At 61.0% G+C, this 11,694-nt stretch overlaps 1 protein-coding gene across 4 annotated transcripts in view; it reads right to left on the bottom strand.

Annotated features, from left to right (window-relative positions):
- Positions 1 to 2,052: 2,052 nt before the first annotated feature.
- The window catches only part of NAP1L4 (nucleosome assembly protein 1 like 4), a 44,716-nt gene continuing 35,074 nt past the window's right edge, over positions 2,053 to 11,694 (bottom strand). For 3 of the 4 annotated variants that reach the window (XM_059398926.1, XM_059398928.1, XM_059398929.1), the window contains 5 exons: positions 11,564 to 11,586; positions 11,174 to 11,293; positions 8,583 to 8,612; positions 8,092 to 8,148; positions 2,053 to 3,219 (listed from right to left, as the gene is read on the bottom strand). In XM_059398926.1, the coding sequence (XP_059254909.1) occupies positions 3,181 to 3,219; positions 8,092 to 8,148; positions 8,583 to 8,612; positions 11,174 to 11,293; positions 11,564 to 11,586 (269 nt within the window). In that variant the 3' untranslated portion in view covers positions 2,053 to 3,180. Of the gene's footprint in view, positions 3,220 to 6,408; positions 6,443 to 8,091; positions 8,149 to 8,582; positions 8,613 to 11,173; positions 11,294 to 11,563; positions 11,587 to 11,694 lie in introns of all 4 variants that reach the window. The other variant, XM_059398927.1, reaches the window with a different exon arrangement.

Here is an 11,694-nt window from a genome sequence, read left to right on the forward strand (position 1 = left end):
CTGCGCACCGGCCAGCAGAGGCCCGGATGGAGGACGGATGCCAGGCTCCCCGTCCAGCGGACAGCTCTGCGCACCGGCCAGGAGAGGCCCGGATGGAGGACGGATGCCAGGCTCCCCGTCCAGCGGACAGCTCTGCGCACCGGCCAGCAGAGGCCCGGATGGAGGACGGATGCCAGGCTCCCCGTCCAGCGGACAGCTCTGCGCACCGGCCAGGAGGCAGTGCCACAAGAGATGGTGGGGGAAGACACAGCTTCTCAGGCTTCGGGCTGGAGTCCTGCTGTCCAGATACGCCAGGCTGAGGCCCTGCAGGCCCCAGGGACCGAGCTCCATGACGGAAGCCACATGGGGGTGCTGGTGACACACGCACACTCTTGTCCTCCCACGGAGAAACAAGACGCAGGGCCTCCAGAGACGGCCACCATCCAGACGCCCCTCCCACCGTCGTCCGTGCTGGTCCCAGGAGAAAACACGCCTGGTCTGCCCGCACCGTGCAGGTCGCCGCCGAGAGCCAGCAAGCCCAGTCACTACTCCCTCGGAGCCCAGGCGGCAGGCTGCTCTCGCCAGGCTCTAAAGGGAGCCGCTGCAGATGCGAGCCCACACGGGGCTGCCCGTCGGCAGCTCCTCAGGACCACACTCTCAGGCATGGCCCACGTCCCCCACGGGCCGGCGGCACGGACTCGGCCAGTCTCCGAGGAAGGGCACGGGCTCCCCCCAGCCCTGCCATCCCACGCCATGGCAGCACATGGCGGCCAGGCGCCCTGCATATGCACGTGGCTTGGACTCCCGGCCCAGGCAATGCGTGTCGACTCCCAGTGAATCCCTAGAAGCTGCAGGCAGAGGGGGCCCAACAGAGCCCGGCCCCTGGGGCCCCCAGCACCCTGCCAGCCCGCGCTGTGCCGATCTGAGGGGGCTCGTCCCACAAGCCCCGCGGCTCTTCGGTGAGGCCCGGCAGCCTTCAGGCCGAGCAGTGCTGCTGCTGCCGTGAAGGCGCCTCTGTCACCCACCACAGAGGCTCAGGAGCCAGCGGGAGAGGATCCCCCCGAAAGGTCACGCTCAGAGCGAGCCCCGGGCCAGCAGGACAGGTGCTCCCCGCTGAAGCCGTCCCTGCCAACGTGCCGCCATCGCCCGAGCACAGCACTGTGTGTCGCCCCTGCTTGCACCCTGGACGCTCCAGGGCAACAGGACGCGTGGAGAACTTGGGGAGCCCTGGCCAGGCAGGGTCCGTAGGGATGAGAAGCTGCCCTGGAGGTCTGGGGGCCCACCCTCAAGAGGTGCTCCCTGCGCTCACGTGTCCTCTCCGCTGACCGCCCTCGGGGGATGGGGTTCTCATCCTGTGTCAGCTGGAACAAAGCACCTCCGGCACCCGCAGGCTGCTTGGGTAGGGCGTGGGGGGCCGGGGACTTCAAGAACCGAGAACGTCCTGGTTCTAGCCGCTGGGGCACACTGGAAGCCCGGCTGTTCCAAACCCTTGGGCAGCACTTCCCGCTCCTTCATGTGGGCACTCCCAGGGACAAGCCAGGCCCCCAGACAGGCTCAGGGTGAGCTGGGCACGGGCAGCTGGCCCGCGGGAGGCGTGGCTGCGTGCTCACCCTCTCTGGGCAGCTGCACTCCCCCGGGCACGTGCTGAGCAAGGGCTCGTGTGACACCCGTCTCTGGGGGGAGCGCTCCCTCTCAGGAAGGAATGGAGGTTCCACTGGAAAAGTACCAGTGAGAAGACAGAAGTGGGCTTTATGCAGGAACTTTCCTTCCTGGAACCTTCTGGACCTGAAAGGTACAGCCCTACAAACTCTCAAGAAACAGTGTACTCCTGGGGGGGACCCCAAGTCCATCCAGACTGTGAAGTGGGTCTGCAGACCTAAGGAGCAAACTAAACGTAGTCATCTCCGGAGAACTGGCGGACGTGGAAGAGCAGAGGCCTCCGGTCCGGGTCTGCCCATCTGCAGGGCTCAGGAGGCCGCACAGCCACGGTCGGGAGCTGCCGGGAGTGGGCAGGGGCCAGCGCCCCCCCCCCCCCCCCGCTCCTCCCACAGAGAGACTGCGCACAGAGCTGGCTCCATGTTTCACAACTTTAATAGAATATTCTAACTATTCTGTACAAACTGAAAACACCGTATTCAGTTACAAATGTTATTAGAAGTAAGGCCGAGCACTCCACAGACCTGGTCACAGTGTGGACACACGTCCCCGGCTGCCAGAGACCATGGTCGCACACTCAGAAACCCCACACGCCAGCCAAGAACAGGTCGCTCTGAACCCAGGGCTTTTAGAACAAGATGAGCACGGGGCCAAGAATTGGGGGTTGTGCGAAAGCAAGACTTGACATGGACACACTAGAAGGACAGCAGCACGTCCCAGCCCCGGCCCCTCACCTGCGCCCGCAGGCCCGCCATCCCCCAGAGCCAGGAGGTCTGTATGTCATGAAAACGAGCGCCCGCCCTCAGCCGCAGGCAGGACAGAGCGAGGTTCCTTCTCCACAGGCCTTGCTCCCCTGGGAGCCACCACCACCCCCGCCAGGCGAGTCGCCAGGTCACCCGTCACACACATGGTTTCTGAGAGTGTAAGGACAAGTGACAGCAAGCGTCCCAAGCCCTCACCAGCAGGAAAGAATAAATAAATATGAGGATGAGCCACACACACTCGAGCCTCAGGGCTGGGGCGCACCGCCACCCCTGCCGCACCCCGAGGGCCACAGAACCAGAGACAGAGTGTTCTACGGAGAACAGGACCCTATGCAGCTCTTCCGAGCCCGCTAGAGCACAGGAGACCGAGAGGTGGGAGACAGAGCACGCAGCTTCTTCGAGGGAAGAAGAATCCAGTCCGACCGCGGAGGGCGGGACTGGTTCTGGAGGCCCCGGAACCACCCCCCACACACGTCTGCTCTTGGCATCGCCCCGCCTTCTGCCACCCCTTTCCCCCGGGGGTCTCTGGGGCCCTCCCGGAGGCAGGGCCTGGGGAAGTCCACTGGGCTGCACCCAAGGCCGTAGAGGGTGCTGGAATCAAACCTCCTATTTCTGAAAGGCATTTAAGCTGCCACTGTACAGGTTAAGCAAAATAATAAGGATAAAGGGAAAGTTAAAGTCAAAATCATGCACTTGAAAACAAGTTAGAAGAAAGCACTGCCAATACGGTGGTGGGGCCGCCGCGCCAAGTCCCGCCGCTGCCGCCGGGGGGCCTCGCTCCTCACTGCTGTTTGCACTCCGAGGGCTGGCTGGGCTCCTTCTGTCAACGAGAGAAGACAGGACTTGTAGGAAACTGGTGTCATCACCCCGTTACCGCCAACCGACAGTGCAAGCCAAGACTCGATTTAGTACCTTCGTTCTAACTGAACAAACGGTTACCGCAGACGTGCTTCTACGGCAGTAACCGAACATCAGCCGACTTCCCAGGAACAGTCTCACCGGGGCTGCCTTTCTTGTTGGGAGACAAGCCCGGAGTGTAAGTCATGGCCCAGGCACCGGGAAGGAAAAGCGCCTCAGGGTCAGGGACACTCATCTGTGCAAGGGGAGCCACACTCCAAAGTGACATGGCAGGCTCGGCGTCTCAGGCAAGCCCCCCGACCCTGCCCACGTGACACACCAGCCGATTCCCCTTTCTGTCCCTGCCACCTGAAGGCAGGCTCAGCACCTGAAAGGGGAAGGTGCCACTGTGCGGCGGGCCGAGGCGGCCGGGTAGCTCCACCAGCCCCCGGCAGCAGCCCACAGCCAGGAGGCCACACCAACAGCTCCGCACACGGCCTCGGTCCCCCCAGGCCCCTCCCCAAGTGGGAATTCTATCCTTCCAGAAAGGCAGCAGGGAGAGACCAGGCCCCCTGGCAGAGAAGCACGTCCCCGTCGGGATAATCTAACACACCTCTCAGCGTTCAGAGCACAGCCGGCAGACCCACGCGTTCTGTGGGGAGGCCGACGTCGCAGCCTGAGACCCAGGCCCCCAGATCACCCACCATTCTGGGCAATACACGTACTCACCAGTGGCCTCTAACTCTCGGCTGCCAAGATTACAAATTATTTTCATACAATCTGCCAAGCCTATGGAGCCTTAAAAAAAACCACCAGCACCCCACAAACAGGGAGATAATGAATCTTCTATGGCTGAACTGGGAGTCCGTTCTTTGAGAAACTACACTTGAGATATGAAAAAATCACGTGCTGAGGATGCAGAAAGCAAGCCATGATCTCAGACCGGAGTCTAAGAAAGTCTCATGGGAAAACACAGGGATGCCGCCGGGATGCTCCAGGTCTCTGCCCAGCAACGGGACACCCTAGGAGGAGTGTCCTGGCCTGGGCGTCACATGCGCATCTGAAACTCTGCTAAAAAACGAACCCAGGCCCCCAAACGAAACACATCTGACCAGAAATCCAGGCGGGAAAAGATCAGAATCAGACTGTGGATCTGGAGGCCGCCCCGGCGGTCAGGAGTGGCCGGGGAAGCGGGAGGCGCACCCAGTTCCACGTGGCTGTAGCGCAAGGTGTGGGGGAGGGCAGGCAGCTTTTTAAGGGTGACGGGAGAAGCGCATGTTTCCACATTGTGTCTGCAGGAAGGAAGTGGCTTAGAGAAGATGGAGCTAAGGAAGTGGCCCTGCAGGGTGATGTGGTGGGAACAGGGCGGGGGCACAGCCCAGGAGGGACTCCTCCTGCTCTGCCCTTCTGTGTACAGACGAGGGGGACACACGCAGCGTTTTGCGACAGCAGGCTTGACACAATTTACAGTACGCTGGGAGTCATTTCAGACGCTTACTGTTAACCAGGAAAACGTATTATCCTTTTGTTTAAAACACATTCAGTAGCTTGGGGGATAATGCCTGCTGGAGGTAGCGGGCCTCGCAGACGCTCCCCTGGCTGGCAGGCAGGCGGCCCCCTCTCTGGGGACAGCATCCACATGGACACACGTCCTAGGCTGTAAAGTCAACAGAGAATCCCAAAGCTTCTGATGTGAATTTTATCAACGAGACACCGCTGGGTTTCAGCCTGTGACACAGGCCAAGACAGGACTCCAACTAAACCCTGCATCCTCGGTCTCAGGCCACAAAGTCCGATGGCAGCCTGGTCATCCGATGCCCCGATTATCACGGGAGAGGAGTCCGGTGTTTCCAAGGCACAAACTAACAGCCCAAATCCTGCACATCAGGGAGCCATTTCAAAGCCATGTTGTAACAGAAGGGGGGCGGGAATAAGCCACCGTGCACACAGCTGGCCCCTGCAGCTTCCCAGGGGCCCAGAGCCGGGGCCCATGAGCCTGCGGGACAGCAGAGGGCAGGGCCCCCACAGCAGAGCGGCTGCTGGCCTGAGGCAGCCCGGTGGCTATGCCACAGGAGGGTCCCCCTGACCCAGAGACAGGCTGAACAGGTAAGGGACGCCTTCCCGTGACTGGTGGGGGGGAGCGGGTCTTGGGGGGGGGGGGGGTTCCCGGGGCGGGGGGGGGGGGGGGGGGGGGGGGGGGGGGGCACTATTCAGACGAGCGGAGCGACAGGAAACAAGGGCAATGGAACAAGCTGTCCTGTCCACGGCAGTCATCAGACCCGCGCCCTTCAACACACAGCACCCGGGCGTCCGATCACCTCCCCTGGCTACCACGTTGCCTTGCCAGGAGGTGAGTGTGCTTCTGCTCGGTTCTGAGCGCGAGCCCGCGGGAGCGGGACAGGGACAGGGAGGCCTCGCGGAGATTGTCAGAGGCCTGTGGTCTGCCTGTCAGCGCCGGCACGCCGCTGCGGCCCAGAGCTCACAGGCCCTGCTTTCCACACTGAGAGCGGCCACTTGGCACCCGCCCGGGCCCCCCGGCCATTCCCAGGGGCGACCATCACGGCACCCGCCTCCTGGAGCATCTTCGGACCACTGCCGCCCGCACTGCCCCCGGGAGGACCGTGTCCCACAAGGGAGGGAACGGATGGCTGGAACAGAGACACAACGGCCCACGCCACGGGGGCTGTTAACCCCAGCACAGTCCAAGTTCAGGCAGCCCTCTGTGACCGACTGGTCTGCACCCCACCTGAATTTACGAAGTAGAAACAACGGACAGAAAGAGCACAGCAGCTGCTTCCCGCCGCATGGGGTGCAGCCAGCGCGAACATGGGCTTCCCGAGGCCTGGCGCTCACCTCCCGGGGCCCGCACCGTGTTCTTCCTGGCAGACGGGCCCGCCCACAAAAGAAATGCCACACCAGTCACGCCTGGGACGTGGTCAGCAGCGAAGAGCAGCTCAGCAAGGAGCCGGAGGTGGTTTCTGACGGCCGGTTTCAGCAGCGCACGCAACGGCCGCCCGCGCGCTCCGCTCTTCTGAATGCACTGTGCTCAGCCCTGCGCGCGCCCAGTGTGCCCGGCCCGCAGCCTCCCCGCTAGTCACAAAGTCACAACACAGCACCGTTATCAAGCACAGACCAGAAGACTGGATTAGGAATGAATGGAATTCCACCTTACCTAAAAACGCATGAATAACAGACAAAAATTACACCTAAATGGGAAAAAATTGAAAGGAAGTGTCAGCATAAAAGAAAATAAAATGCACAAAATCGTACAGGCGGGGAGCAGCGGCTCTCTCATGACACAAAGGGCTACAAGTCCTCGAGCCTGAGACGAGCAACCCCAACCCACCCGGTCTGCACATTTAACACCAAAACACCCTCCTCCCTCGTCTGCCCATGTGCAGACCAGCCCCCAAAGGACAAGCCCTGGGCCCTCCTGGCTGCGCAGGGCTCGCAGTCTCGGCGCCTCCCACCGGGGAACCTCCTCTCCCCCCCAACCGACAGCACACGCGGAGACCAGGGAGCACCAGTCCTGACACGCCCCATGGTACCGGAGGACTCGTGAGGAAAGGCGCTTCCAGAAAACAGACGTGGCAGGAGACAGCAAAGGACAAACAACAGAAGGGAGTGACGAGTGATGGAGTCATGGAGCCCCCACGGCAAACTGCCCTCCGTCTCTGCTTAAGAATCCGAACCGTGAGAGTGCACGGCAGCGCCCCAAAAGGCAGAAAGACAGGCAGACACACAGGGGACAGCAGCCCCGCCCAGGAGCCCTGACCCCGAGCCAGGGCCCCTGCGTCGGGGAGCCAAGCCCAGGGGCACCTGCACTCGACCCCTGGCCCCCGCCCCTGCTCGACAGGCTGGCTGGGCAGAGGCGAGCCCTCCCGGGAGCACTGTCCCAGCCGAGTATTCACGTGGTGGGTGTGAAAACGTCTGAAGCCCGCCGCCCACCCTTCCCTGGGAGCTGTGCTGTAGCGCATGCGTTCACGCCAACACTGGGTGTTCACGACAGAAACAAGACCCACACGCACTTAGAGCGCGGGGTCACGAGCCCGGCACTGCGGGCACGTCTCACTTCGGGCAAACACAGAGGACGGACAAACGAACAAACAGCGCCCAGGTCACCGGAGATCCGGGTCACCAACGGCAAGAAGGCGAGTGCTCGGACGGCCCGTGAGCACGCAGCGGGCTTCCCACCGGCTTCCTGCTCGCCAGCGCGAGGACGGCGGCCGCACGGCCTGCACTAAAGCAGCTCCGGGTTGAAGGGGTTTGCCAAGTGGCAGTGCCGCCCTCCAGCTCATCCGCCAGCCGTGAGCATCCGGACCTCCACGTGAGGTTACTGGGGCCACCTGCTCTCCTCAGTTTTGTGTCTTTTTTTTTTTTTTTCCTTTTTAAAGCTTCCCAGTAGACTTTCAAGGACTGGCGGTATTTACACACAGCTTCTGATTATTCTCAGCCCAAGGGCAACTGTAAAACTGTGTCTACAATTTTATGACTCTATTCTTTAAAAAAACAAAAAAAAAACTTTCAAAATTTCCTTCTCTGCACCTTTTCCAAACATGAACACAAGAAACAGCTTATTCAGGCCGTCCCTCAGCCGGTCCCCCGAGAGGACGGCAGGTGCGGCAGACCAAGCTGCTCTCCCCGGCGAGCTCATGGCGAGAGGCCGACCTCAAGCTGGAAGAGCCCTCCCCGGGCGCTGTGCACTGAGCCCCACAGCCCGCACGAGGGGCCGCTCACCCCCGTTCCTCTGTGTTCTCTGTGATGGCTAGAGCAGCACAGGCTCTGCCGGGGGGGATGCGGCCCCATGTCATAGCAGCACGCCATTCCCTGGGCTGGTGGCCCCCCACCAACTGACCTTGGGGTTAATGTCGGCGTCGTCCTCATCTTCTCCCTCCTCGTCACCTTCCAACTCCTGCGTAAGAGGGGGAGAGTGAGCGGAACTCACGGGATCTAAACTCTCGCGGACCCGCGCGCCCCCCACAAAAGCAGCTGCCCAGGACCCAGCGGGAGGTCATCAATCCCTGCCCGTGAGCGATTAGGTCACCTCTGGGCAGGATGACTTCTGAACACCTTTTTGTTGGCAGTGATAACGGATACGCATACTGCGGAGAACGTGACTTGTGTGCTCACCCCACATGTCCTAATAAGCTAATCACGGGGCAACTGGACACAGGGACAGCAAGTGCCGTGTCCCCCACCGCGCCCAGCTTCCACAGGCTGGAGGCCCTGTGGCAGCTCCACACAAAGCGGGTGCACCAGCTGCTTCCGAAACCCCGTCCGCTCTAGCAGAGGAAGCAGCCCAGCGAAGCCTGAGGGAAAGGACTCTCGGGGTTCGCCATGTCTTACCTCCTCTTCTCCTTCCTCACCCTCTTCAAACTGAAAAAGGAAAAAGGAAACAAAATTTAGGTCTCAAAAGCATGAGGGCGGCCTGACCCAGGCACGGTCCCCGTCAAGCACCCCACACTGGTCAGGTCTGGGGGAAGCGGCAGCGCAGCCTGGCATCTGGACAGAGGGCAGCGCCCGCCCCGGGGGGCATGGTCTGCCGCGGGGCACCTCAGCCCCGACACTGCGGGCCCACCCGTTCGCCGGCCCCACGGTGCTGACAGGACGCCGGTACCTGACAAGCACTCAGACAAGGCCGAGGGCGGGCACGGGTGCAGAAAGGAGACGGTCAGTGCGAGAAGGGACCGGACCACCTGGGGAACCGGCTGATCCAGGCAAACCAGGAATAGGATTTTACTACGCAAATCCATGAATTTTACTAGTATTTTTTAAACTCATACGAGGTTAAATATTTACATATTAGAAATATGAAAAAAACCCCTCGGTGTTTAAGTGTATAGAAAAAAGGCTGAACACTACGCTTGACTGGTCTGGAGTTAAAGGTCTTCTAGGTCAGACGCCCGCCCAAACTCCCCATATCAAACTCAGATCAAGACCAAAGACACAACAAAGCACACCTCAACACTATGTCCTGCACGACACAAGACACCTAAAAATTAAGTAGGCTTTTTCGTAAGAGCATTTCTTTTGTTGGAGCCCACACATATTCCCCAGTGACAGCTCACACGGACTTGTGAAGGCCTAGGGGCTGGCAGGGCCCAGGCTGCACGCCCTCCGCACCAGCTGGGTCGTGAGGGGTCCAAGCACGCCCTGGTGCCCTCACCAGTCTCTAAGAGGGAAAGACCGAGGTTTGAGGTCTTGTAGCCAATCACATCTTAGCTCAGCTTGGAACTAGCCTCAAACAGACTCAAGCATGGATTTTGAGGTTCTCAGATCATTTTGTTCTGGACCTGATGGGACCTGATGGGACCTGATGGGACCTGCAGCAAACACATCTCACACAGACACGGAGCAGGGGTAACAGAGTCGGGGTACGGAGCCCAGAGAACACAGGGCAGACAAAAGCAGCGCTCCTGCATCCATCCCTCCGCACCGACGTCCAGTGTGTGTGCAAGGCTGCCAACAGATCGGAGCCCTGCAAACCCACCTTTATCCCAACGTGAGTCACTGTGCCAACAGGGGTTCTTCTAAGAGCCTGACGAGCCACCAAAATCACAACCTTCAAGCCCATGTTCAGATGAGGACACCACGGCACAGAGGCTCTACGGCCGTGAGTGCAGAAGCCAGGGCCCCGGTCTCAGCAGGCCCGCGTGGGGCGCCCCCCACAGCCACCCGCTCAGCAGCAGCCCCTGCACCAGAGGCGCTGGCAGCGGACACGTGCGCGCACAGGACCAGCAGAGCCGTGCACCACCCACCAGGACCAGCCACGCGGTCTGTATCTCACGTAAAGAAAAACACTAAGCTGCGTCTCGTGCTTTAAGAACCGACGGGTGTGTGATCAACAAAGCGCAGAGACCACCGGGCTAGAGATGGCTTTTCAGTGTGTGGTCACCAGACTCTGGGGGCTACGCTACGTAGAATGGAACATGTAGTTCCTCAGCTGCCAATGGACGCGTTCCACACCCTCGGCCTCCCGTGAGGCCCGTTCCACCACACCGGCAGAGCAGGCAGGCCGCAGACAGCTCTAGCGTCTAGAAAGTTCCACGGACTGTGCTGGTCTGCAGACTGCTGTGTCACCTTAAGCCCTAGCAATCACTCGAGCGCTTGGATGAGCCGACACCACACTGACTTGTGTGCCTGCGTGTTCTGCTACCCACAACCACCTCCCAGCCCAGGGACGGACGAACGGCCTTTCTGGAGTGAGCAAGTCTCAGACTACACAGCGCGCACTGGACAGCCCGCGCCCCCCGGCTGGGACTGCCAGCATGGAGAACGTGAGAAGCAGCCCTTCACTGCCTCTGGCCCGAAGCTGCTCTGACCTGCCCGGCTCCTGCTGCCCACCTGAAGCCCCGACAGACCACTTAGAAAGAGAACCCAGAACCTTCCAGGAAACACGAGTTCTCAGAGCAAGGGAACCATTATCTGAAACATACTACTAGCGGCCCACTATAAAACCAAACTTGATTCCCACAAATCCAGATGACACAGAGAGCTGAGCCTCGATTAGAACGAAGAACGACCTCGGGTGACCGTCAGAGGACTGCTGGTGAGGCAGTGCTCCAGCAGGGGAGGGGGAGAGAGGGGCCTGCGCAGCCCAGCTGCCCTTCCGTGCACCACGGGTTTCAAGTCTTTGGGGCCGGCACACCACAGGCTAGTGGAAGTCAGCTCCGTGGGTGACCTTTTCCTGTTGCCAGACCCCTGAAACGGAGATTCTCCCCATGTTTCCAAGTCACCCAAAGCTTACAGCCCTTCAGCAGGATAAGGTGAGCACTGGGACCTTCCAAGGGTGCTGTCCCTGGATGGGGGTGGCAATCTGTTCTCACAGCACCCAAGCCCGTGCTCGGCCCTCAGCCCCCGACACCAGGGGGCCCCCAGGCTGCTGCTCAGGGTGCCCCACGCCGCCGGAGGGAGCCCCGGAGCCCGCGTCCACATACGCTGTCGTTGTCCTCTATGGCCTCCCCCGTGAAGTAGAGCACGGCCCGCGGGACTACCCGCTCGCGGAAGAAGTGTCCGATCTCAAAGTCAGAGGCTAATGTGAACTCCGAGTCTTCGTCCTGAGAAGGGAAAACCTCCACGTTAACGCGTGTGTACGGGCGAGCCCCTCGCCCCCCACCCTGCACCGCACCCTTGGTCTGGGGGACCCAGCGCTGCTGGGGATGGCGGGGCGCCCCGGTCCCACACGCGCCGGCCCCACCCTGCAGTGTCGGGAACACAGGGGACCCCGGGTCTCAGGGAGGAGAAAGGAGAGACTGAGAAGGAGGCAGCCCTGCTCTGGAGATAAAGACGTTGGCAGCACAGAGATCGAAGGACGACACAAAGCTTACCAGGGACTCTCCGTCTCCAGACGCTAGGGGAAAAACACAAAACACACGCAGGTTACGCTGACAACCAAAGCTTCTGCAGGCGCACGGGCGCAGCCACACGCGTAGTGTGCCTCCCACGGCACCCTGACTGC

The sequence above is a fragment of the Mustela nigripes genome, chromosome 1, assembly GCF_022355385.1.
Source record: "Mustela nigripes isolate SB6536 chromosome 1, MUSNIG.SB6536, whole genome shotgun sequence".
In the NCBI taxonomy this organism is placed as follows: Eukaryota; Metazoa; Chordata; class Mammalia; order Carnivora; family Mustelidae; genus Mustela; species Mustela nigripes.